Source organism: Chionomys nivalis, chromosome 13, assembly GCF_950005125.1.
Source record: "Chionomys nivalis chromosome 13, mChiNiv1.1, whole genome shotgun sequence".
NCBI classification, from domain to species: domain Eukaryota; kingdom Metazoa; phylum Chordata; class Mammalia; order Rodentia; family Cricetidae; genus Chionomys; species Chionomys nivalis.
In genome coordinates, this window is record NC_080098.1 from 73,401,282 (window position 1) to 73,427,365 (window position 26,084).

The window sequence follows — 26,084 nt, forward strand, 5'->3', positions numbered from 1 at the left end:
GGGCGGCTGGGTGCCGGGGACACAGCCCTGCTGCTCCTATTATGACATTTGCATATAGTTTTATTCCATTTATTTTTCTGAAACTAGTGAAGCTTCAAGTGGACCAAGACTTTTAAGTCACACACACATGCACACACACACGCACACACACGCGCACACACACGCGCACACACACACATGCACACACACGCACACACATGCACGCGCACACACGCACACACGCACGCACACACACGCACACACACACATGCACACACACACACGCATGCACACACACGCACACACGCGCGCACACACACATGCACACACACGCACACACACACGCACGCACACACACGCACGCGCACACACACACACGCATGCGCTGTTCTCATGTCTGAGACGAGTTGGTCTTCCCTCCTTCATTTCTCCTACATCATCTTTTGACCCTGACTTCCCAACTCTACCTAGAGAATAGAATCCCGGCCACGCCAACAACTGCATTGGCATTCCAGATTCAGACAGGGCGGACTGACCATAGGCCCTTGGGATGAGTCCCCAAGTCCTTGGTGACAGGGTGGGACCCAGGCAGAACCTGGGTTCAAGGCTCTCTCTGATTATCCCTGAACTAAACTTGCTATAACCGCCTGGTCCCAAGCTGGAGCCTGCCATTAGTATTTCTTCTCGGGTTTAAATAATTCCAATTCATACCCCACTGTCGCCTACAGTGTTCTAGACTTTTCCTCCTTCTGCTTATTTCTCACGACTCCCTTAAACGCTAAACCCCGTCACTTCCTACTACAGCCCAAGCTCACGAGCTGTCCTGCGCGGGACTGACTCTAAGCTAGGCGGAGCCTTGTCAGTTAAGCAGGACACGCCCCTGCCCAGAGGACAAGCTCCTCTTCATTGGCTTGCAGCCTCGGGCAGGTCTTCCTTTAGCGTCTGTCATTGCTGCTTGACTAGGCTTCCCCGCCCGTTTCCCTTGGGAAAGATGGATAAATAACACTTGGCACCACTGCCTAGATATTCTCCAGTATAGGCTCGTGCCAAGAGTTCAAGCCTACATGAAATTTCAGTAACAATTCTTTTCCCAGATCCTACTTTGGTCCATTTTCAGTGTCTCCCAGATGTCCCCGCAAAGCTGAAAGAACGGCTGAGGACTGTGTTCTCCCCAACAAGGGAAACTTCACGAAGGTGCAGCTGCGTCCCTGAGGACATATTTTGGATTGCCAGCAGTGACCTCCATTGATGTCAAGTGATAGAGCATCCTAACACGTATCCTTCTTACACCAACTTAACTATTGCAAACACAGTTGCTACCTGACTTGTGGACTCTCAGCAGCCCAGTGAAGGAAGCAGGGCAGGTACTGGGAGCATTTTCTCAATGGATACAGCCAAGTGCAGAGAAGTGAAGTAACCTCTAGGTGGCAGTCAGTCACAAACCTCACAAATTCACTTAAAAAGTGATTTCTTAATAATTAGGTCTGTATTGGCTGGTTTTGTGTGTCAGTGCGACACTAGAGTCATCAGAGAGGAGGGAGCCTCAGCTGAGGAGAGGCCTCCGTGAGATCCAGTTGTAAGGCATTGTCTCAATTGGTGATTGTGGTGGTTTGGATGTCATTGACCCCCATAATCTCATAGGGAGTGGCACTACTAGGAGGAAGTGTGTCACTGTGGGGGTGTGCTTTGAGGTCTCCTCTGCTCAGCATCCCGCCCAAGGTCTCAGTCGACTTCCTGTTGCCTGAAGGATGGAAGAACTCTCAGCTGCTCCTCCAGCACCGTGTCTGCTTGTGTACTGCTATGATTCCCACTGTGATAGTAATGGATAATAATGGACTGAACCTCAGAAACTGCCAGCTCCCTCAATTAAATGTTTTCCTTGTAGGAGTTGCCATGGTCGTGGCATCTCTTCATGGCAATAGAAACCCTAACTAAGGCACTGATCAACGGTGGACAGCCCGGTCCACAGTGGGTGGGGCCATCCTTGGGCTCTAGAAGAAACCAGGCAGGAAGCTATGTGAGTAGCCAGTTAGCAGCTCCCTCCATGGCCTCTGCATCTGCTCCTGCCTTGTTTGAGTTCCTGTCCTGACTTCCTTCAGTGATGGACAGAGCTGTGGGTGTGAAAATGTTAGCTGAACAAACCTTTCCTCCCCAGCCTGCCTTTTGGTCATGGTGCTTCACACAGCAGTAGAAACTCTAACGAAGACAAGGTCCTAGTTTTAAAATGAAAGCAATCTCATAGCCGAGAATATGACCTAAAACATTGGCCAATTTGTGAGTAGAGTTGTTCTGTGTGCCTGGTCGTCTGCTGGGCTCACAGCTCCAGCACCCTCTGTATTCCTGCTTCCTCTCCTGGGAGTAACAGTGTGACATTCTTCTAAACTGAGAGCCTTGTAATGAGAATGGAGTATGTGAGAACTTTCCAATGCCTGCTATGCCAACATCAATAAAGGCGGTTTGTAGAAAACAATACTTTCAAGGTTTGTATGAGTTAAAAAGCAAATGTACCTTAGCCTCTTCCCTCAAGGCTTGGGGATCTACTTGGAAGAGGACGCAGAAGATTGTAAGAGATGGAGTGACAAGAAAACCCTGTCTTCTGGAGACCACAGGATTGAAGCACACGTGAACTCAGGAACTGTGACATCATGCATAAGACCTGCACAGGCTCAGTCAAATCAGAAAAAACCCAGCACAGCAGAGAAGATCAGGCTGCAGGCGAGCCTGTGGGGTATTTCCTTAATTAGTGATTGCTGTGGGAGGGGCCAGCCCACTGTGGGTGGTGCCGCCCTGGGCACGTGGTCCTGGGTTCTCTATGAAAACCGGCTGAGCAAGCCATGGGAGCAGATCGGTACCACGGGAGCAGACCCTTAAGCAGCATTCCTCAAGGCATCTGCACCAGCTCTTTGTTTATCACAGCGACAATAACCCTAAGACAGGAATTGGTGACAGGTTTGTGGGCTATTGCTGTGACAGATCTGGCCATGTTTGGGGAGGGTTGTAGAAGGACTTTGGAACGCTGTCCTAGAGAAGCTGAGTTTTCAAAGGTCAGTTGCGAAACCTGGAAAACTAGAGGATAATGCTGGGAGCAACACTGTCGAGGGGAACCCGGCCTGTGATGTTGCAGGGGAAGTGAAGATGTCTATCAGAGCCATTTGCTACTTTGAATTTGCTACTTTGTGGTTCTGGTCAGCCAGCTCAGGCTAAAGAATCAGCTGTGAGCCAGGCGATTGTGGCACACGCCTTTAATCCCAGCACTTGGGAGGCAGAGGCAGGCGTATCTCTGTGAGTTTGAGACCAGCCTGGTCTACAGAGCTAGTTCCAGGACAGGCTCCAAAGCCACAGAGAAACCCTGTCTCGAAAAACCAAAAAAAAAAAAAAAAATCAGCTGTGAGTAGTAACAAGATTCCAGAACCCCTGAGGTAGAAGCTTTGTTGTTCTGGGACACTTCTGCTGCTTAAGAAATTATCGGTGCTTAAGGAGAGACCAACATCACCGAGGTCAAATCTTCTGGGGGTGTTTTCGCAGGGTCAGCACACAGAAGCTGTGTTCCAGGGGGCCTGAAGTTGCATCTCGTGCTGGCAGCTGCGCTTGGTAGTGTAAGCTCCATCCAGGTGGTGCTGGTTTGGAGGGCAGAAAAGGGTCAGGAAGAACTGCTGAGTCACGGCACTGCGGGCACTGTACAGCCGAATCAGAGTCCCTGGAGGGAGATTAGAAGAGGGATATTGGTGAAATTACAGGTCAGTTGCGGCAGAGACTCCAGCGTTTCGGAGATGCCAGTACCAGGGACGATCCCCAAGGACAGCAGCAGTGGGGAGTGGAGCGAGCTGGAGCCTAGAAGACAAGTTGTGTGCTGCAGAGGGCAGAGCAGAGAAGCGACCCAAGCCCTCAGGAGGAGCCCTGAACACTTGAGTTAATCTCAGCCTCCTGGACGCTGAGGTATTCACACTGTTAGAGCTGCTTTTGCTTTGTTCAGATTGTGACTGGGGCCTTGAAGTAAGAGTATTTAACTTAATCTTTATTTTTCTAGGAGGCTACAGTTGAGAGACTTTGAACTTTTAAGGACATTTTGGAGTTTTGAAGAGACTTTGAATGTTTTTGAAGGAGATTTAACTTCTAAAGTGATTAACTTTATAAAGATGGTTGGACACTTAAGTTTGCACTGTATTTTTATAATATATTGATATTCATGAGATCCTGGGGACAAATGATAAAAGTTCTAGTTGAAAAGTGACGTGTTGTATATCAAGTTGATGACATAGATTTTCATCTTGACACAAGCTAGAGCCACCTGAGAGGTGGGAACCTCAGCTGAAAAAAAAAACCCTCTATCAGATTGGCTTATAGGGAAGTTTGTAAGGCATTTTATTAATAATTGATGTGGGAGGGCCCAGGCCCCGTGGGAGGTACTACCTTGGGGCAGGTGTTCATGACAGAAAAACCGTCCCTCAATAACTCTGGAGTTTTGACTGGGGATGTGTAGCTTTCTTGTCAGATTTTCTTTGGCCTGCCGGCCCCCAAATAAAGATATGGAGACTTACTGTTAATGTTTGGTCTTAGCTTAGGTTTATCCCACTACCTCTTAGACCTTAAATTAACCCATTCCTATTAATCTACATTCTGCTACGTGGCTCTTCACCTCCCCCATAACGCATGTCTGACTTCCTCCGTGTCTCACTGGCATTTCTTTTTTTTTTTCTTTTTATTGTTTATTTATTCACTGGCATTTCTTGATGTGCCAGATTCATCCCCCTGAACCTCTCTCTGCCTGGAAGTCCCACCTAACCTCTTCCTGCCTAGCTTTGGACTATTCAGCTCTTTATCAACCAATCACAAGACTCATCTACACACAGTGCACAAAAAGAATATCCCACAACAGGACCGCTTGGGATTTCTAGACCACTGGGGATAGTATGCTCATTGTCACAATACCGATTCCTCTTGCCCGAGAGCATGGGATCTTTCCCTTTAGTGTCTTCAACGTTAATGTTTTTATTGAAGAGGTCTTTCATTTCCCCAGTTCGGTTTATTCCAGGACATATTTTTGTGGCTATCATGATTGAGATTGCTTCCTTGACTTTGGCTACGTTTGGTTTGTAGGAGTGGAGGAAGCTGATCCTGTGAGCACATTCCAGACTGAACTCTAGAAATCTATTACTGTGCTAAGCACACCATGGCCCAGCACACCCCTCACCTCATAAAGAACTTGGCTCTGAGAAGTTGATTTGTGGAGCCCACTGAAACTCAAAGTACAGGTGAACATCGCATAGCCTGCAGGATGGAGGAACTCACTCTCCAACACACTGAGACTTTCCTCAGGAGATCATGAGGTCCCAGGGTCCTAGGGATTAGGGAGGAAGGTGCACTCTTGTTTACCGAGAGACTATTATGTGAGAGTCACTAATATAGTCTCTGCAAACATGAAAGGATGCCCATTCCTGAGGACACATCAGGAGCTGCCTTGGTCCTGACTCCAGCATGTAAGTGTCTGTGAATGTGCGACCATGCGTGCACATGCCTGTGTATGTGTGTATGTCTGTATGTGCATGCCTGTGCACGTGTGTGTTTGTGTGTGCTTGCCCCGTGAGCTACTTCAAAGACGTAGTTGATAAAGTTCTTGAACGTTTTGCCTCCCATTAGGTATTTGTATGCTCAGAGGGTAACTTTAGAGTTCAGAGTCCCTTAAAACCTGAGTCATGATTCTCTAAAGGCAAAACTTCAGACACGATGCACGATGACCCAACTTTACGGACCACAGGACGCCGGTTCTTGCAATTAACGTGGACCTCTTCCCAAACACTCGGGAAATTACTGTTCCAGTTCCGAGAGTCGTGGACACCAGCTGCCATGTCTATTTCTGTTTTACCACAATTTCGGTTGCTCTGAGCTTTGCAATGATGAGGTTGAGGCAGTTTCTAAGTGCGTCTACTCACAGCCTCTCTCTCAGCTGGAGGGTGATGGACCTCTCCTGTGCTCAAATTCGAGAATCTGAAACGCAAATGCCACTTTCTGCGGTGGTTTGAATGAGACTGGCCCCCACGGGCTGACAGATTTGTAGGCATCGTCCCCAGCTGATGAGCTGTCAGGGACGGATTCGGAGGTGTGGCCTGGGTGTGGCCGCATTGGAGGGGATGTGGTTTGTTCAAAGAGGTGCGTCACTGCGGGTGCGCACTGACATTTCAAAAGCCCACAGCAGGCCCAGTTTCTCCCACTCTGTGGATCAGGATATAGCTCAGCCGCTCTCCAGCCCCATGCCTGCCTGCCACCATGATGACAATGGACTAAACCTCTGAAAGTTTAAGAAAGCCCCCAATTAAATGCTTTATTTTATAAGAGTCATCTTGGTCATCATGATGTCTCTTCCCAGCAATAGAACAGCGACTAAGACATCATTTCATGGCCTGAGGATCCTTGCACAGCCTAAGCAAAAGCAAACAGTGGAGCCGGCTATGGTTGGCCTGTGTGTCCCCTAAAGAACGTAAACTCACTGAATTGCTCTGCATGTCACTAACTTCTTGGTGCTACATGGAGGATGAAGATGGTATCCTGAGAGGGGCTGCGGGGCTCCTGGCTGCCCTCCACCACAGCAGATCTTTCACTCACCAGGTAACGATTTTCTCCGTTCACAGGCCTCGTATATAATAAGGGTTGCCTAGGTATTTTTTCTCCGTTCACAGGCCTCGTATATAATAAGGGTTGCCTAGGTATTTTTTCTCCGTTCACAGGTCTCGTATATAATAAGGGTTGCCTAGGGATTTTTCTAATTGAACAGATCAATGGATAACCAGTTTCCATGCAATGAATGGGGCTGGGGACTGCATATGCCCAAGAGGCAAGACGGTGTTGAGAGACGCATGCTATAATCGTAATTATTATATATATTGAAAATATGTAGCAACTAATAATAGAATAACAGTCCTAAATGACATTTCCTTGCAGAGCAGTGTCTCTCAAAGTGTGGCCTCTTGTATCCAGTCACTGGGGTGAAAGTTGATGTCTACTCCCCGAGGCTCGTTTGAGTTTTGGTAAGTGAACCCTGAGGTATGGTTTTATACTATTATTTTCTTAAGTCACGGTTTGTTTAGCCCTAGTTAGTCTGGAATTCTGACCCTGAATTCACAGAGATCCGCCTGCCTCAGCCTCCCAAATACTGGGATAAAAGTATGCCTTGCCAGGATATACATTTTATCAAATTTCTTTGGGTAATTAAAAAAAATTTAAAAAAATTTATTTATGTGTATAAGTGTTTGGCCTGCACATCTGTCTGTGCACGTGTGTGCAGTGTCTTTGGAGGCCAGAAGAGGGGGTCAGTTCCTCGGGAACTGGGATTACAGATGGCTGTGAGCTGCCAGGTGAGCGTGCTGGAGGAGCAGCCAGGACTCTCAGCTGCTGAGCCACCTCTGTAGCGCCACGCCTTAGGTGACTTTAATTCACTGAAGTTTGGAGATTGCTGGCATGGTGCTTTTGCCTTAGGAAAACCACACTGGACCCCAAGTCCCCCACTTATGGACAGACTGCCTGTCTCCTGTGACCTGAATCTGCAATGTTCCTCAGAGGCACATGTCTTACTGTAGGCTGACTCCCAGTTGAAAGGCGGTATACAGGTTAAGAGGCAGGGACTAATGAAGTCGTCTGTCACGGGTGTGTATGTGTGTGTGTGGGTGTTTGAAGGTCATTTAGCCCATGGTCTCCTTTTCTCTTTCATTCTGTGACACCAACTGAATGGGCCCCCACTGACGCTTTTTTAATTTCCTTCCTGTTTTAACTTTGTTTGCCTCCCGAGTGCTGGGATTAAAGGCGTGTGCCACCCACTGTCCAGCCTCGAGTCTATCTTATAGTAGAATGTTTTATAGAAACCAGACATGGCATCCACATTTAGTTCACTTATCAGGGAAGGGGCAACACTGTACTGAGTTGGTTGTGACACTGTGATTTACTGTGGACAGGGCTTAGTGTAACACTGGCTCTAAGTATTTGGCCTGGAGATGTAGCTCAGTAGTGCGCTGGGGTCAAGTGCCCGCCCAATGGGCATACGGCTTGCTCTTCAAAGCTTGGTGATAGTAAGTTAGGAAGCGCCTAGTAAATGTTGGGATTAACTCATAGGGAATGGAGCATTTTACATTACTTAGGAAAATCTTCAACTGTGAAAGTGTTTTGAATCTTTTTATCTTTGGCAATTTCATACATTAACCTCCCTTGATAACGCTTCATAACTACCTCCCACTGACACCCTCCCTCCCTCCTCCTCTGAGTACAGTAAGGGCTACCTTCCGCAGTCAATGTTGTCAGCTTCATCTCGGGCTGGTCTTGTAATGAGTTCCTGGGCACCACAGCCACACCCAGAAGATGGTCTTTACAGCGCGTCTCCTCTAGCTTTTACATTGTTTGCTCTTAGGCTTGTGTCCCTGAGCCTTGCAGAGCTTACTGGTATTGACAAAGATGTCTCATATAGGGCAGAACATCCAGCAGTCACTTCTTGTAAGCCCTTGACCAGTTACATGTCACTCTTGAGGAAACAGGGAGGTTTTGAGGTCTGACCAGCTGTAGCGTGTGTGCCTTTAGTTAGTCTCATCATCTAGTTCTGGTGGTCAGCCGAGAGCAATGGCAGGCAATCAATAGCTTGTTTTGTTTTAGGGGCCCTCTGATTAGTTCCTCATGGGTAGCTATTCCGCGCTAGCACTGAAATTTTCATTTAATTACTCATGTCTCTAGGGAGGAACCTCCTGTCTATCCGTGTAGGGTACCTGTTTTCGAACCTTTACAAAATTCTACTTTTAATCAGATGCAGAGGTGAATTTTTATAAAGGAATTTTGTATATGGTTAACCCACACTCAATTCCTTTCCTCCATCCCCTGCCTCACTTAAACCTTTAACTCCCAGTACTTCCCAATTTTCACAGCATCTGAGTTCTAATCCTTCAGCCCTTAAGGCCTCATCCCTCTGCTCCTCTTGGACCGTTTCTGGCTTTGTGGCCTCCACACGCTCCAATTTAAACACACAGTTCTGAAAGCTCAAAGCCGGGATCCACATGAGAACACAGCACAATGTCATTTGGTCCACTTTCCTGCGGGTTGTTTAACTTCATTTTTCTTTGATCGAGTAAAACTCGACCACATTTCCATTGTCTGTCAGGCTGATTCCAGGAACGAAGGCCACGGATGAGCAGGCGTTTTTTAGGACGGTACTGAATCCTTTTGTATATGCCCTAGTTCTATTGCAGGTTTTTGAGAAACCTTCCCACTGATTTCCACAGTGGCTACACCAATTCATGCTCACACCAACAGCGAACAAGTGTTCTTTCCTTGCCAGCATCACTGTGGTGTTCTTGACTGTCATTGGTATCAGGGGGACATGGAATCTCAAAAAGTCATTTAAATTTGCATTTTCCTGATGGCTAATAATTTGAACACTTTAAAAGATGTTTATTAACCATTTATTTCTTCTTTTGATAATTTTCTGTGTACAGCTCCAGGGCCTATTTTCTAATTGGGTTATTTTTATTTTCTTGACATTTAGTCTGAGTTCTCTGTATAGATACTAATCCTATGTTGGATAAACTCCTGGCCAAGATTTTCCCCCACTCTTAAAACTGTCTCTTCATTGGACGTCTTTGTGAGGACACTTTCATGAGATCCCATGTGCCAGTTACTGGTGTTCTTTCTCGTGGGATTTGAACCCTATGAGAAAGCATTCAGTTCTGAGAACCTATCTGAAGACTTAAGAATTGATTCATGCTATTTCACCGAAGAAATCAGTTTCATTCAAGAGTCACAGGATTTGTGCACAGGATGCAATGGCTGACGTGAGTCTAGTGATGGACACTAAATACAGGAGCTGATGCTGTGATAATTTGTGTTATTTCCACAAACAGAATCGAGACTCGCCCATGAGCTAGGCCTCTGTGTGTGCCTGTATGGGGTTTCTCGATGTTGAGGTGGGAAACCTGCCTACTGTGATGGTGCCTCCCCAGGTTGGCTCCTGGGCCGTGTAAGTGGAGAACGGGAGCCTAGCAGCCACTGCATCCATCCCTCTCTCTGCTGCTTTACTGCAAATGCATTGTGCCTAGCTGCCTCAACTTCCGGCCACTGTGACTGCTCCATAAAAATGAACATGTGACCTTGAACTGAGCTGAAGGAAACCCCATCCTCCTAAGTTGCTTTTGCAGAGTTATTTTTATCACAGGGACAGAAAAGAGACCAAGATGGATGCAATAGCAGATGAATTCAGCCAGCATTTCTTAGTGACATGCAAGGCAAAGAAGACCACATGGCTGTTCCAGAACCAGGACATGGTTACGACATCTTATTTGCATGCACCGTGTTTCTCAACAGTGTTCTTATTAGACAGGCACAAAACTGGACAATCCTGGACCTATGCAGATCATTTTTGCCGTTTCCTGTCAGCCGGAGCTGTGAGGTGTCCAAGACGTGCACCTGGCTTGTTCTCCCTGTTGTTGGGACCTGCACTGCTAGGTGAGATGCAGAGGTGAGGTCACCACGGGGAGGGCCGTGAGCTACAGCAGCCACCCTTTCCCTATGCAGAGTTCAGCTTGCTCTGCAGCGCGGTGGGACTAAGTGTATTGCAAAGTAGAGAGCAAGCCCCAAAAGGTAAGGGGTTTAGGGGCACAGGCTCAATTTGTGCTGATAGCCCAAGATGGGGCATATGAGATTCTCATATTTGGCGGTCAGCATGTACTACACTGCTGTCACAAACCTCCCCAAGCCAGGCACCTTAAAATAACAGAAATTAGTCTGTGTGTCTGGAAAGTAGACATTCAAGATGAAGGTTGTTGGTAAGCCCACGTTTCCCCGAAGGCTGCAGGAAAGACCTTTTGTATGCTTCTCCTTAGCTTCTCCCAGCAAACCCTGGCATTTTGGGCTACTGGCTCACGACCTCAACATGCCTGTGCAGTCACAAGGCTGCTCTGTGCTCCTCTTCTGAGAACACTGGCTAAGATCAAGAGTAGATGGATCTTCCTCCTTTCTTCCATGGGATCAAAACCAGGTCAGTTTTCATTTCTAGACCACCATGCCTGAGGCTGCTTGTGTTTGTGCTGATTCTGGGCTAAGCATGTCACTGATACCCCAGGGTTTAAATGAGTGCTCAGATGAACATCACAGACGTTTCCTGATGGCTCACACATCAAAACATGACAAGAAAGGTTATTTTTGAGATATTTCCTGCTGAATCAATCCTAGGAAGTAGTATCTTAGGGATCCCCCCAATCTTGTTCCTCCTCCCTCCCCAATCTCCTATCCCATTTCCTGTTTGAGGAAAAAAAAAGCCATTCTAGTAGGTGCAGGGGTGGGGATGTTCAGAACAATGAGGCCCACAGGCTGGCCTTCTGAAACGCATTAAGGAGTGTGTTTAACCACAGTGGCCTGGACCATTCAACTCAGAGCTTCCTAACTGGGACAGGGACGTTTTTAACTGAGGTTATTATATGAAGAAAGAGATTTGCCACCTTGTGAGGCTCCTGGCTCATCACTTGGCGATGCCACAGGGCTTGTTGTGGATGAGAACCTTCTGGGTTGGGCCCCCTCTCTACCTCTTCTAGGCCACTTTGTTGTGGTAGCACAGGATTGATACCTCTGGATGCTCTCTCTGTCTTCCATTTGTAAATTTTAAGGTGGGGTCTCGTCACCTACCTCCCCTCCCCTCGCCGGGCTCAGATTTGTTTCAAGGCCTCCCACCTTGTCCTTTTCAGGGCACAGCTTCCCTCTACAGTTTTCAAATCAATTAGTTTTGTTCTTTCTCCCCGTTCTCTACATTTCTTGTCCTTAAAAACTCAGCTCAGAGGACATAACCTTGAGGCCACTTTCCGCTGGCCTCCCACCCCTAGAGGTCATCAAAATATGCAGTATTTGCTGTACCTGTTCAGAGCACAGGGGTTATCTGGCCCAGGCCATGTATAATTTAATTAGATAAAGTACTGTACTTCAGTCATGTCTTAGATTCTCATGTATGAAAAGGATGCAGTCACACCCCCCACACACAGCAGTTACAGTGCCGACAGCCTTCAGTGAGTTCATCTCACTGGATCTGAACTGCAAAGACCCTTCTGGAAGGAGAGAAGCTGAAGCTTGGACAAGGGAAAAGCATCCGGAGAGCAGATGACTCTCTCTCCTGAGGAGGACTGGAGGCATCTGTGTCAGATGAGGGATGGTGTGCACACACACCTGTGTCAAATGAGATGGTGTGGCAACACACACACACACACGAGACACACTACAGTCCACACACACACACACACAATCAGCTGGAGAGATGGTATGGACACACAAACAGTCAGCTGGAGAGATGGTATGGACACATACACACACACAGCTAGAGAGACAGCGTGATGGGCTATGTGTGCAGCACAAATGGGCAGCATCTCCAGTGTGCGCTCAGGTTTCTGGAGACAGCGGTGGTTTAGCAGCTAACTACCCAAAATCCTCTCCCCCAACAAGAAAAGACAATATTAGGATCACAAGAGGTGAGTTTTTTAATTGATACTCAATTTCTACATACAATATTGCACAAATTAAAGATGTATCAACAATTCTATTTATGATAACAAACTCATAACAATCATATAAAACTACAAGGTGGTGCATTTTGGTGGTAGGAATTTTAGTAAATAGCACAAATATGAAACTCAGCTACTTTGTGAAAAACAGCCTTCCACAAAAGAACTCACAGGTTACTTAAGATGTCAAACACAGGTCAAGTTAAGATCACTTTTAAGAAAAACTTGGGATTCAGGTATGGTGGCACATATCTCAGAAGGCTGAAGCAGGAGGGTCGCCAGTCAGGATGGCCTACACTATACAGCAAAATGAAGACTCAAAAAACTGGTGTTAAAAAATATTAAAACTTCAGCAATTTCATTTAGGAACCAGGAAATATGTGTATTGGGAACTAAGAAGACACCTCCATGTCTGCTCCATAGGCCCTGTGCTCCAAGAGTAAATTCTTCTGCTGCAGGATCTCTGTAAGAAATGATGGTTTCAAAGCTCCAAACAAGCAAGATGGCAATTCAAACAAAAGAGCTTAAATAAGACTTCCGTTCAGAAGAAAACAAATGCAGTCTATAAATTAAAGTCTTATCAAAATGCTGCCCAGGCATGGAAGGCAGGCACCACTCACCTCCTCTGAGTGTCTCATACAGTACTGGGGTCACCTGTGAGGAAGGGAGAGCTGGGTACGGTCCTAGCTCTCTAACTTATCAGATCTGGTTAAGTGCGGTGAGCTAGCTGGCTGCTTGTCACAGCTTCTAATGGAAAGGTCTAAGGCAACCATCTCGAAGCATGCCCTAGGGGATGGACCGAGACCAGGTCTGGCAGCTCCCACCTTCTGACACCATCACTCAGAAATCTGGAACTACTGAAGGGCGGGAAGAAGGCGTCCGATGATCATATTTCTAATAAAATGTAAAAGGCCATGGCAGATGCGAGGGAAATGAGGGACCACTACGCTGTTACCCACAGCTGTCCTGCCTGGGAGATGAGAAGGGGGCGAGGAGGCATCGTCTCAATCCACTCACTAGGATCTCGGGGTGCACACCTGTTACCCGTTTCCTCAGCTCCCGGCAAAGCAATGGCCACGAAGTTGGTCCTAGCGCAAAGAACAAAGCTACAGAGTTAAGAGCAGCGCAGGGGCTTTCTGTACAGAACAGGAGAATGACCTAAAGAAAACAATGTTTTCCCAGTTTCTGGGCTTTACAGACAACAGATACCAGCTTTTCGGGATTTGCACACTGGCTGCATCACTTTATTCCCCCCTGAGGTGGCCGCACACCATAAACTCTGAAACGTGACAGTCACATGATTTCTTCAGTAAGCTCCCAGGTAGATGCCGGCTCTCCCGGAGCTTGGAGTCCTGAGGTTTCAAATGTTAAAGCTTTCACCACAGCCACAAGTCCCTTTGATGTTGGGGTTATTGAAAACAAACTCACTGGATAGCTTGTCCTCCACATAGTCCATTTCTGTTCCTAAGAGTGTTAACTGTGCTTTCTTTTCGATGAACACTCTGACTCCTTGGGAAAAAGAAACACAAGTCACATAAAGCCTGTGGTGTGCAGAACCTGCAGTGAATTTCCAGTCGGTGCCACCAGCATCTACAGCTTCTGGGCAAGTCCAGGGCTTCCTTAGAGGAAGCACACCACTTCCCACCAGTCCAGCCCATGCCTAACCCCAACCAATTATAACAAGACTTTTTACATATGGAAATTCCATGGCATTTCTGCAAAACTGGTTTGCCTTTCACTCACCCCTCACCCCAATATTTTATGGGAAAATGTGCAATTCTGGGAGCTTTTAATGATGGCATTCACGAGATTCTGGGAACATCTGTCCTGACCCTGTCAGCTATAAACGCCCACAGTACTGTTGTTCCATGGTACATTCTAACCAGACCATATAAACCAAGACCACACAATGAGACATGGAATTCAGAGAATGCCCATGGGACCCAGAGCTGTAATCTGCTGCTAGCCTTATAAATGAGTACCATTTCCTAGTCACTGGGAAGGAGAGACCAACCTCTCGAAAATGTAAAACATGCTTTTCCTCAAAAGACATTACTTAAACATACTCTATAGGCCTTTTCCTCTGTAGAGGGCAACTGCAGCTTATACTTCTGAACTGATGTTATTTTTTAAGATTCTTCATGTGCACGGTGTTTTTCCTGTAGGTATGTGTGCAATGCCTGTGGCAGCCAGAAGATGGTGTTGAAACAAAAGTTACAGATGGCTGTGAGCCACCATGTGGGTGCTGGGAACTGAGCCCAGGTCCTCTGGAAGAGTTGAAAGCACTTAACCTCTAAGCATCTCTCCAGCTCCAATTTTTTATAACTTAAGGAGGCCTTTGATTATTTCAGCTAAATATGATGGAAGTTGGGAATACAATTTCCTGCTTGTCTCACACCAAAATGGCTACAATATACTAACAACAATATCTAGTGGTGGTTATTACCCTACATAGGATCTTATTAGCCCAGGCAAGCCTGACCTGATCTTGAACCCAACACCTAAGATTCCAATCCCAGTATTAAGCCTGAGCCACTGTACCTCAGTCTTTGGTAGGTTTTGCAAGATGACAGGGGCTGGTATCAAATGCAGGAGCTGATAAAGTGGAGCTGGGTTTGCAGAGGACCCCGCCTGGTTCCCAGAAGCCATCGTAGGCAGCTTACAACTGCCTGTCCTTCCTGCTACAGAGGACCCGACCCCTCTGTCTTCACAGAACTAGGAATGTGCACTAATACACCCACATAAAACTGGTTCAGCAGAAATGGCTGGATGGTTCAATTGATGGTCTTAAAATCTGTGTGTGGTGAGTGGATGCCTGACTACCCAGAACCCATGGACCCAGGAGAGAACCAACTCTCAAAAGCTGTACTCTGACTTCACACACTAACACAGCCTTTAAAGCCTGCGAGGATGAGCTTGATCCTCAGCCACTGTCTAATTCCAGCACCAGGATGTGTGGGAAGGAAGAATCATAGTGAAGCTCTGGTCTCAAAAAACAAAAACCAGGAAAAACAAGCCTACAATCCTAAACTGTTGGCTGTGATGACCATCAGAGCCGAGACAACGTAACTCCCCTAACCCTTAGAATGGATTGGGTTCAAAGTTCACTAGGTCCTTTCACTGTGAGCCCTTGGGCTTCCCAGTTACTGCGTCTCTCCTTGCACCAGGTTCTCGAACAGAAGCCAGGAAAAATGTCGCCTCTCTCCATTCAGTGGAGCACATGGCAAAAGCCTGTCTGCCAGTGCTGGGCACGAAACACGCACCACTCAGACGATTCCTAACTCAGCAGGCTTTACATCAGTTTCTACAAGTTTTCATCAGGAAAAAGAGACCACAAAATGTTAAAGAACAACAAAAACCCGTCCATTACTCACCAGAGCCAAGTGTGGGTGCTTACTCATACCCCACCCCATCACTGGTAGGCAGAGCAGGAATTAATGTCATCCCTACACCCAGCTACATAGAGTTCAGGGCTAGCCTGGGTTACAAAAGAATCTGTCTCAAAAAGACAAGGGAGCTTACCATCTTGAATAACTTCTTCATCAGAATCTCCTTTTGTCTTTGAATACTCCAGGGTGTAAGAGAGGCCATTACAGCCCCTGGTTCGCACGCCAACTTTCAGACCCACCTGAAAAGAATCAAGAACATAAACTTTGTGTGGTGACCTTGAGTCCCAGCACTGACATGAAATTCCCCTCTGTATGCTGTGAATAAGTTTTATTACCATTGGTTAATAAAGAAGCTGCTTTGGGCCTATGGCAGCCCAGAATAGAGCAAGGTGGGAACTCCAAGCAGAGAAAGGAGAAAAGGCAGAGTCAGGGAGATACTATGTAGCCATTGAAGGAGACAGACACTGGATGGAACCTTACTGGTAGGCCACAGCACATGGCAATACACAGATTAATAGAAATGGGTTAATTTAAGATATAAGAGTTAGCCAGAAATATGTCTAAGTCATTGGCCAAGCACTGTTGTAATTAATATAGTTTCTGTGTGATTATTTTGGGTCTGGGCGGCCAGGAAACGAACAGGCAGCCTCCGCCCACATAGTACCTGCTTGGGAGGTTGAGGTACAAGGACTGTGATATAGCAGTACATTATTTGTGTTTTAATAAATAAAGCTTGCCTGAAGATCAGAGAGCAAAGCAGTCATACTAGACAGCCATAAAGGATAGGAATGGTGGCACACACCTTTAATCCCAGAAGTGGGAGAGGAGAGGCAGAGGGATCTGTTAGTTCAAGGTCACCCTGGGCTACAAGATAGAATCTAAAAGAGAAACAGTGCTCACACAAAGCACTAGAGAGGTGGAGACAGGAGTGATATGGCTGGGATGTAAGGGGAAGAGAGGAACTCAGCGGAGAATGGAGTGTGTGGTGTGGAGTTTTCAGGATTCATGGAGACAGGATCTTGCTCATTTTTGGTCTGAAGTAGAGGTAAGAGCCAGTGGCTGGTTGCTTTGCTTTTCTGATCTTCAGGATGATCCCAACATCTGTCGCTGGGTTTCTATTATTCATGCTACTCTGCCGGCCCAGGTAAGGTGCACATGGTCTTGAGACAGTCAGTGCGGGTTCCATTAGTAAAGGGCACAAGAGCCTGCGGCAGATCCCTAGAGTCCAAATGAAAAGGCCCGGCACAGTGACACATGTCTGTACCCACTCTGGGGAGGGGCGCAGATGGCCACTTCTGCATCTTGCTGACCAGTCAGTCTAGTCCACCTCCTCAAGTCCAGACCTGTGAGAAACTGTGTCTCCAATCAGGATGGGTGACCCCTGAGGTTGACCTCCGGCCTCACACACATGCACACAAACACGAAGGTACTAACAGAAATGCATGCCTACATACAGGATAACAAGCAAATTAAAAGACAGAAAGCAACCTTTGATATCACCACTATTCATTTTCTCATAAACTCAGTGGTAAGCAACAGGTTCCTGGTTATAAGATGCCCCTATAGGAAGAACAAATGTCAACACAGAAAAAGTGCACAGAAGGACTGCACAAGCCCCGCAGTGCAGGAAGGTGGCTTCTCTGTCTCTCCAGTCCTGGCTGTGTCTGCACAGTTTTACTACAGCAAATTAAAAGTTTTACTCTATCTATACCTTTACATAGTTCACAGTGTTTGCTTTCTTAACTACAGTTTGGAAGCAATGGGAGCACAATGCTCTCTCTCCTGTAGCCATCAATATTCCTTTTTTTGTAGTACAGGAGGGCCACAAACCCACCTGTTTCATCCTTCAAAGTGCTGGGATCGCAAGGGCACTGCCATAACTGGCTTTTCCTTTACTTCTTAAACACAGGGTCCACAAATGGCACCAACCTGCTGTGTAGCCAGCTTCTACCTCCAAAGGCTGAGGCGATGACCTCAGGCACCGCCACATCTGGCTTTGTCTTTTCTCCTTTTGGTTTTTTGAGACAGGGTTTCTCTTTGTAGCCCTGGCTGTCCTGGAACTCGATTTGTAGACCAGGCTGGCCTAGAAATCACAAGAGACTCACTTGCCTCTACCTCTAAAATACTGGGTCATCTCATTTTTTTTTTAAAGGGCATTTGATGGTAGATTGCCTTTAAAACCTGGGATTCCTTTAAGAGGTTTTGCTCCACTTTGTTCTGTGAGGTACTTTCTGGAGGCTTCCATGGTTAGTAAGCACTGAGGTTCGTCTTCTCACCCGGCTCCAGTTCAGGAGCTTCCTTTCTAAGGCAATCTGGTAAAACATCCCAAAAGACCAGGAAACCAAAGATCACAGAAGTTTAAAATGTGTGTGTAGTGGGGGCGGGGGGTGAGAGGGGATAGAGGGGTGGCAGGAGCTGATGCAGAGGCTGTAAAGGGTGCTGCTTACTGTCTTGCTTTGGTCCTTACTTTCTTATAGTACTTACGACAACCAGGCTGGGGATACAACCACCCAAAATAGGCTACCCTGCCCCTCAACTAATCACCAATGAAGAAAATGCCTCACTGGCCTGCCTATAGCCAGATCTTATGGAGGCATATTCTCAACTGATGCTCCCTCCACTCAGATGACTCCAGCTTGAGTTAAGTTGATGTAAAACTAGCCTACACAGCACATGACTGGTTCTCTAACAATATCTACCTACACTCGCAATCTTGGTCCCTGCCCTTTAAGTGAACAATCAAGCCCTACTACCCTCAGTCCTGTCCTACCAGGGCACTGCAATCCTGAGAAACCTTGTCAGGTGTGCTTGCTTCATGAGCTTGATTGCAAAGCTTAGAACGAGGGGATTCCATTACTCTGACTGCATGAATTTCTGGGGTGCAGGTTTAGTTTGTCTCTGTGATCAGGAAGTCCTTAAGAGAATAGGAGCCCACACATTACAGTGTGCAGATAGGGCATGGGGTGCAGCTCCGCATCAGGTTTGCTTAGCATGTCTGAAGTCCTGTGCTCACTCCCAGAAACACAAAAAGCAAAAGCAAACAGAAACCCTCCCCAGTCTCTGAAATCCAGTTTTCAGCAGGCATAGCAGCTCACACCTGCAACCCCCAGCACTCACAAAGAAGAGAGGGTGGATTACCCATGAATTCAAAAGTAGTCTAGTTTCCATAGGGATTGTTAATGCTGTAAATTACACTTATACACCAACGAGAACAAATACCTTACAATCCTACAAGGCTAATTTTAGTTTTTGGTCAATGTATGTGCTAGAAAGTTCAGAGTCAGAACACTGACACCTGGCAGCATTTAACAGCCTTTAGGATGGAGTATAAGAAGTCCGATCATGAAGTTTAAGAGAATCCGGAAAACAGTACTGACCACCATCCACAGGCCACAGCCAGAAGCGACTGCATGCAGGGATGACCCCGTGGGCATGGTAAGCCAGGCTTCCAGGTCTGATACTGGGCCTGACTCACTTCACCTACAGCTGATAAATTATGTCTGCAGCTGACAGCAAAACCCAGATAGCTTTCACACAGAGGATCAGCTGAACACATCAAACCTGCTCAGGGGAATACATGCAGTCATGAAAGAGGAGACCTTTACCAAATGATTCAGAAGACTGAATTATTAGGTAAAATGAAGTGTAACCAAGCATGTACTGCATGCTGTCATCTACGGAAGAAGCGAGAGAGATATACCATGCAGGCCAGTGGTTCCCGAGGAGAACTCCAGAACATCCTCCAGCCACCCTAAGGCATGCAGTAGAGGCAGGGGAAGGCCCAGCTAGTGAGCATACAGCCGACCCCAGGCTGCATCTGGCTTAAGAGTGACAACGTGGAATCTTAGTTGTCTAGAGCTTTTAGCAGTGAGAAGCTGCTTTCTATGGAAAAACTCCTTGTGTGATTCAAGAATTTGGGTGCAGCTCCCTGTACTTGCCTGGCATGAGTGAGGCCAGGAAGTTGACACCTTAGCAATGTAAAAACTAACAAAAAGCAATTTAATTAATGAAAATATACTATTTGCAACAAAATACATTTGACCTGAGACCACAACTTTTAGCTCTGCTAACCCTTCCATAAGCTTACATGTTACTTACATGCTCTGGCTTGTCTTTAAGAAGTTGTTTTATCTTGTTCACAGCTGAGGGGGTCTGGAAAAGAGAAATAGCTGTTAGGCTCATCCTCTGACGCACAGACGGGCAGATGCCCCCACCAGAGCCTGGTGTAGTGCATGCCTGCAGGTTTTCCCAGAGAACCAGGTGGGTTCCATCCCATAAAGGAGCCACCGCGAAAGCACACTCCTGCCCTGACAGAAGCCCACCTTTTCTTGTGAGACCATATTCTGTGCATCTACTGAATGGCCTGTAACAAGGACAGTGCCAGGCACAGATGCTCATGAATAGCCCATCAACGGAAAAGTCAACTTTTGGGTGTTCCCCTGTTGGTTCAATCCCCTTCAAACCCATCTGAATGCAGCCGGAGGGCTGCTCCTGGGCACAGATTTCCACTGTGGGTAACACATACCTGGACATCTAGGTGAGCAGCCATGCTCCTCAGTGACAGAACCAAGTATGTGGCTATGTGGCTAAGAATGCAGTTCAACCTAGCCTAGTGGTCTCCAGCAGGGAAGGTGTCCTGATGCAGCGTGTTCTCAGGTCAGTGTCACCAGTCCACCTTCCTGTAGAGGGTGCTGGGCACCTATTCTCATCTGCACTGCTCCTGGACACTTTAAAAAGTTTTTTTCTAACGTTTAGGAGGGATAACGCCCTTTCCTAGGATTCCTGTGAAGACTAATACTGAATACAGGGAAGGTGGCCTAGAGAGGGTGGCATTCTGAAGTCCAGGAGAGGATGGGGCACAGTGCAAAGGGTGAGAGAAATCACGGTAAGGGAACGATGTCCTCCGTACTTGTGTTTATTGCTGAGGAGACAGATCACAGTGGGAGACCCTTTCTCAAGACTAAGAAAGGTGGAAAGCTCCTGAGGAATGGAGAATACTGGAGACGCCCTCCAGCCTCCACACATGCGCATACATGAAACATGTACCAGCACCCCGCACACACGAAAAGAAAGCAACACGGCATGCTTAAAACAAATAGATGCTGTTTAGTGCACTATTTTAAGTCAGTGTGGGCTGTAAAGTCCTGACTCTCAGTTACAGTGCAGACAGACTGAACAGGCACATAGACACAACGTGAAGGGTAGAAGAAAGGAATGCCAACCTCAGGGAGTTAACAAAAACACTAATTAAAATCAACCACAAGCGGGGAGTGGTAGTCCATCCTTTAATCTCAGCACTTAAGAGGCAGAGACAGGTGGATCCGTAAGTTAAAAGCCAGCCTGACCTACAAAAATGAATTCCAGGACAGCCAGGACCACACCTGTCTCAAAAACAAACAGCCAGGCGGTGGTGGTTCATAAGCCTTTAATCCCAGCGCTCAGGAGACAGAGGCTGGCGGATCTCTGAGTTCAAGGCCAGCCTGGTCTGCAAGAGCTAGTTCCAGGACAGGCTCCAAAGTTACAGAGAAAGCCATCTCAAAAAAAAAAAAAAAAAAAAAAAAACAAGAAAACGAACACACACTTCTGTGATGCCCAGCAGACTGAGCTATAAGACTTTGAACTTCTGTCTGGTTATTTGGCAGCTTCTAATTATCACAAAGCAAGCTTATTACAGGTGATTTTATTACATCTTGCCATTATCTGTATTTCTCATAAAGTAAGGCTACACAAATAAGACATTTAGAGAGAAAGCCAAATAAAAGCTACTAAAATAATAAAGAGCATAAGGCAACAAGAGAAACGAAGCTCCATGAACTTGCCTTTGCTCCTTAACTGTACCTTAGCTGTCAGGCTGCTTTTCTCAGGAAAAGCCACTGTGCACAAGGGATGCAGAGTGTCACCCTAAACACCAACCCAGGGTACTGCTATCCAGTGACAGCATATGTCAGAATATACCAATATTCGCTGTTTCACATTTAAAGTGGTTGCTCTACAATATGGCCCCAGAAAAGAATTTTTAAATGTGAACTTATTTGGGAATTAAATAGTTATACAGATTTTAAAGATGCTAATACATTTTTAAATTATCTAAACTTAATTTCAGAAAGAAAACCATTTTAGTAAAAGTAAAAGGTTTATCAAAGATAAATAGAACTTTAAAAATGTGCTTATTTATTACACTTCCAGGCAGCTGCCCACAGCACTTCCTTCCCAGTCTTCCAGTCGTACACTTTCACAGGCACATTTTCTATGAAAGTGCTGAGGAGACAAACCTAGTCTTTGTCAACAGAACAGGACTTAGAGCACTCACTAGCTGTCCTTGCAGAGGACCTGACTTTGATTCCCAGCAACCACACGGGGGCCAGCACCATGTAACTTCAGTTTCAGGGAATCCATTGCCCTCTTCTGACCCCTGGGGACACCAGGTACTCATGGCACATATACACATATACATACAAACACAGACATTAAACAAAAAGCTTAGGAAATGCATGGCCTAGAAAGAAGTGTTTATTGGAGCAAGAACGTGAAGGAGAGCCTGGATTTCAAGCGCACAGGCCACGGTGACGATAAAGCCTGCTATACTGCGGGATGTGAGCATGCACGCTCTTTTTGATTAACTGGACCTGAGTTTTATTCCCATAAAGATTTCTAAGTTACCTAGATTGGTTTTACAAATCAGTGGGTTTTCCTTTCTTCTCAAGTCTTAGAAAACATTTAAACAGTATCTGCTTATACTCCTGGCTACTGGGAAGCTGAGGCAGGAGGATCATGAATTTGAAGTCAGCCTGATCTACACTGCTAGGTTTTTCTCAAAACAAGTTCAACATAGCAAGTAAAAGCAAGGTATGTAGAACCACACGGGCATTGGGCTGTAACACGCAAGGGGAAAATGACATTAAAAAGGACCCAAATGTTTTTGAGCCGCTGTCAAAGGACCAAAACAGATCCTAACTTTGCTGTCCCTCCCTGGGGAGCTGTTACTCAGGAGTTCTCAGTTAACAGGGACGGACAGCTGAAACTGGCAAGTGACTATCCTGACTTTGCCTTGTTTTGGAGACAGACACTCAACTATGTATTCCAGGCTGGTCTTAACACTTGACCCTCATGCCCCTGCCTGAGTGGGGCAAACAGCCATTGTTCAGCTGAAGGAAATAGTCTGGTCAGTTAAAAGAATTGAATGGGGTTGACTGTTGTTGGGGGTGGGGCTGCCCCTTTCTGTTCTAGATATAGCACTGTATTTGGCCCTAGATAGAAGGTAAGTGACTCCCTTGACTCACGTCCTGGCAATGATGAGGTCTCTCCTGAAGCCCACTGCAAAACTGGCAGTTCCCTACTGTGTCTGCACCCCCTAGACCAGCTCAACCTGACCTCCCCAAGAAATTCCCCAACAAGTAAGGACTCAGAATTCAGATTACTGAAATACCCTAAAATCTAGCAATGTCTTTGGTCAGCTCCCGTGTACACCATAGGGACATGGTTACTCACAGGGACAACATCTTGAAGATGTTTACCAGGTAAAAGAGCGTGCCTCCACATTGAGGACCACACGATGGGAGACAAGAAATGACTCCCGAGCTGTCGTCTGACCACACAATCCCCAAGGCACCTTAAATAAGTCTAACTTTAAAATATTCAAAACCACAAACCAAAAATTGTTTCAAGGCCGCTTTTGCCGTCAGAATGCTGGGAAATGCACTCCAAGTGACCATCTCAGCTCTGCTCCACAGTAGGGAGCCCAGGCCATTCTGCTCCCAGCCCAGCACTGGGAGTACAAGCATGCACCACCCCCAACCCTAGCTGTTTCTATCCAGGAACCAGAGAGGAAACTCTGGCCCTCATGCTTCAGAGCTGTCAGCCAGCTGACCCGCCTCCCCCACCCTGGGTTTGTTACCTACCATGCGTTTAGTTTTACAGTTCTGTAGTTTAGGTATAAATATTTGCAGGGGCTGCTAAATTAATGATGCAAGAGTTAACAACTGAAAATTTTCAAAAAAATCATTTTGCGTGGAGTATATAATCCTTTGGTAAAAGACTCTCTTCCTTCTCTGACCCTAGCAGCTGCTCTGCCGCTGGACGCTGTAGTTCTCCTGGTAAGCTTCTGACTGCACGCACGAGCCAGCTGCTGTCCCAAAGGTCTCTGGGTCCTACTGCAAAGAAGTAACAGGTCCATACATGTGTCCCTCAGGCCCTCAGTCAGGCGGCACCTGGAAGCTAACGGTGAACGAGCTTCTCTGTACACACTGATCCGGCCCCACCATTTACTTGCAAGTTGAGCTTTGGGCGGCACGAGGCTCTGGTCATAAGAGAGCTGCACTAGCTCTGTCTTGTGCACCGACGGAGATCCGGCTGCCTGTCAGCCAGCACGTGTTTAAGTCACAACTCACTCTGGTCCCTACAAACTCAAGTCTACTTAGTAACTCCTGGAAATATGGGGTGGAAGGAGCCCATGCTCCCTGGATGTCCTCTGCAAGCATCCAAGGGTCCTTGCACTAACGTCACCGGTGAGCTGGAGCCATTCCCCGTTTGTAGACAGTAGCCGTCACCAGTCTCACCCCCACCCCCCCAATGCCAGCCTATCAATTCCCTCCGTGGTTAACAACTGGAAGAGATAAGTGGCGCCCACATTTCCATGTTACACCTGCCCTCGCCGAGGCGAGCCTCGAGTGGACTCTGGAGCACTCCTTCCCTGTCAAGTTCCCGCTGTCAGAAGACGCGGCCAGCAGAACCTATCAGTTTACTTTGGTTTGTTAGTGTCGCCCTCCCGAGCTTTCCGCCTGTGTTCATCACGCGGCTTTTGCATGTTACATGCTAGGGTTCAAATGTTCACCAAACACCTGAAACACAGGCGCAGCCTGCACACCAGTCAACAGGCGGTGGGGCTGCTCCTCAGCCGCTCCGCCGAGGAAGGACTCCATGACTGCCTACAGCTGAGACAGGGAATGCGGAGAGTTTGTCAACTGCGATCTGCTGTGACCAATCATAGGGAGCGGCGCACAAACGGACAGAGCCAGGGTCTGTGCAAACGAGGCCACATTTCGGGTAAGACTGGGCTACGCAGGGCGGGACCCAGGCAGCTCACTTATTTCTTGTCACAAAATAGCAGGGCTTGATAATGTGTGCTGAAAAGGTAGGCATGGGGAAGAAAGAGGGCACCTCGAAAATTCCCAGCTAACAGGTAACATTGCCAAGAGAAAAACCTGCCTGGGCACTGACTTTTCGGAGGATTCTGCTCTGAGTGAGAGGAGACACAGCCGGATTCCATGGTGTAACCTTGCGGAAATAGAAACGAGCCGACTCTAGGAAATGCAACAGAGCGCAGTGTAACTGAGACTAACTGGGGGGCAGACACTGACCGAGCACAGAAAGGGTCCCCACTTGGTCCCGGCTCCCTTCTATTTTACTTCACTTATTTGTTAGGACCCTGGACGGAGCAGATTCCCGGCCTCACGCGGGAGGACCCTAAGCCTGCCTCCCGGCTGCCTCTGCTGACCCGCCATCCTCCGCGGCGCCTTCCCCGCGTGACCTTCCTCCTGGACGCCGTGACCTCGGCGGTTGCCGCCCGGGTCAGCGCGCCGCCCGCGCCGGGCTGGACCGAGCACTGGTCTGCGGGCCAGGCCCGCCCGGCGCCCCGGGCCGCCGCCTCCTCCCGCCGCCGCGACTCACCAGCGTGAGCGCCGCCCGCGTGGGCTGCAGCTTCCTCTTGCTCACGGCCCGCACGGTGGCGCGGACCAACGACGCCGACATGGTCACGTCGCGGCGCCCGCAGCCTCGGGCCGGAGCGTGACCCCTCAGCCTCGCTCCATGGACACGGCTGGCTCTTTGACGCCACAAGCTCCTGCGCAGGCGCCGCAGGCCCCGCCCCGCGCCGCCATTGGACAGCCGGGTGAGTGACGGGCTGGGCCGCACGCCGTCAGCGCTGACGCGGCGCGGGCGGTGACCCGTGACCTTGCGGGCTTCGCGGTCGCCGTGCTGCCGGAAGTGGAACGGCTTCTTCCGCGGGGCTCCCGCTGACGGGAGGCAGCGGAACCCAAGACGGAATCCGCTCCGACGGCAGACGAGCGGGTCGAGACGCCGTGCGACAGTTTCCGTTATTGAAAACCCGAGCACGTGACCTAGCAGCCTCGCGACCGACGGGGACGGAAACCCTGGCAGGACGGTCCGGGTCAGCTAGCCTGCTTTCTTGACCAGCCGCACGCACGTAAAC

General features: G+C 47.8%; 1 protein-coding gene across 1 annotated transcript; it reads right to left on the reverse strand.

Moving 5' to 3' along the window:
• Positions 1 to 12,440: 12,440 nt before the first annotated feature.
• Isca1 (iron-sulfur cluster assembly 1) lies at positions 12,441 to 25,725 on the reverse strand. The gene is made up of 4 exons (XM_057787679.1): positions 25,544 to 25,725; positions 19,976 to 20,029; positions 16,011 to 16,116; positions 12,441 to 13,997 (listed from the first exon to the last, which is right to left on the reverse strand). The coding sequence occupies exons 1-4, from the start codon at positions 25,622 to 25,624 to the stop codon at positions 13,849 to 13,851; spliced, it is 390 nt and encodes a 129-aa protein (XP_057643662.1). The 5' UTR covers positions 25,625 to 25,725; the 3' UTR covers positions 12,441 to 13,848.
• Between the last annotated feature and the right edge of the window lie 359 nt (positions 25,726 to 26,084).

Excerpts from the sequence above, each read along its gene's own strand:
- Isca1 (XM_057787679.1), bottom strand. The coding sequence starts at position 25,624 with ATGTCGGCGTCGTTGGTCCGCGCCACCGTGCGGGCCGTGAGCAAGAGG. Across the intron at positions 20,030-25,543 it reads CGCGGGCGGCGCTCACGCTG|ACCCCCTCAGCTGTGAACAA; the intron begins GTGAGTCGCGGC and ends TCTCTTTTCCAG. Across the intron at positions 13,998-16,010 it reads TGAAGAAGTTATTCAAGATG|GAGTCAGAGTGTTCATCGAA; the intron begins GTAAGCTCCCTT and ends CTTTTTCCCAAG.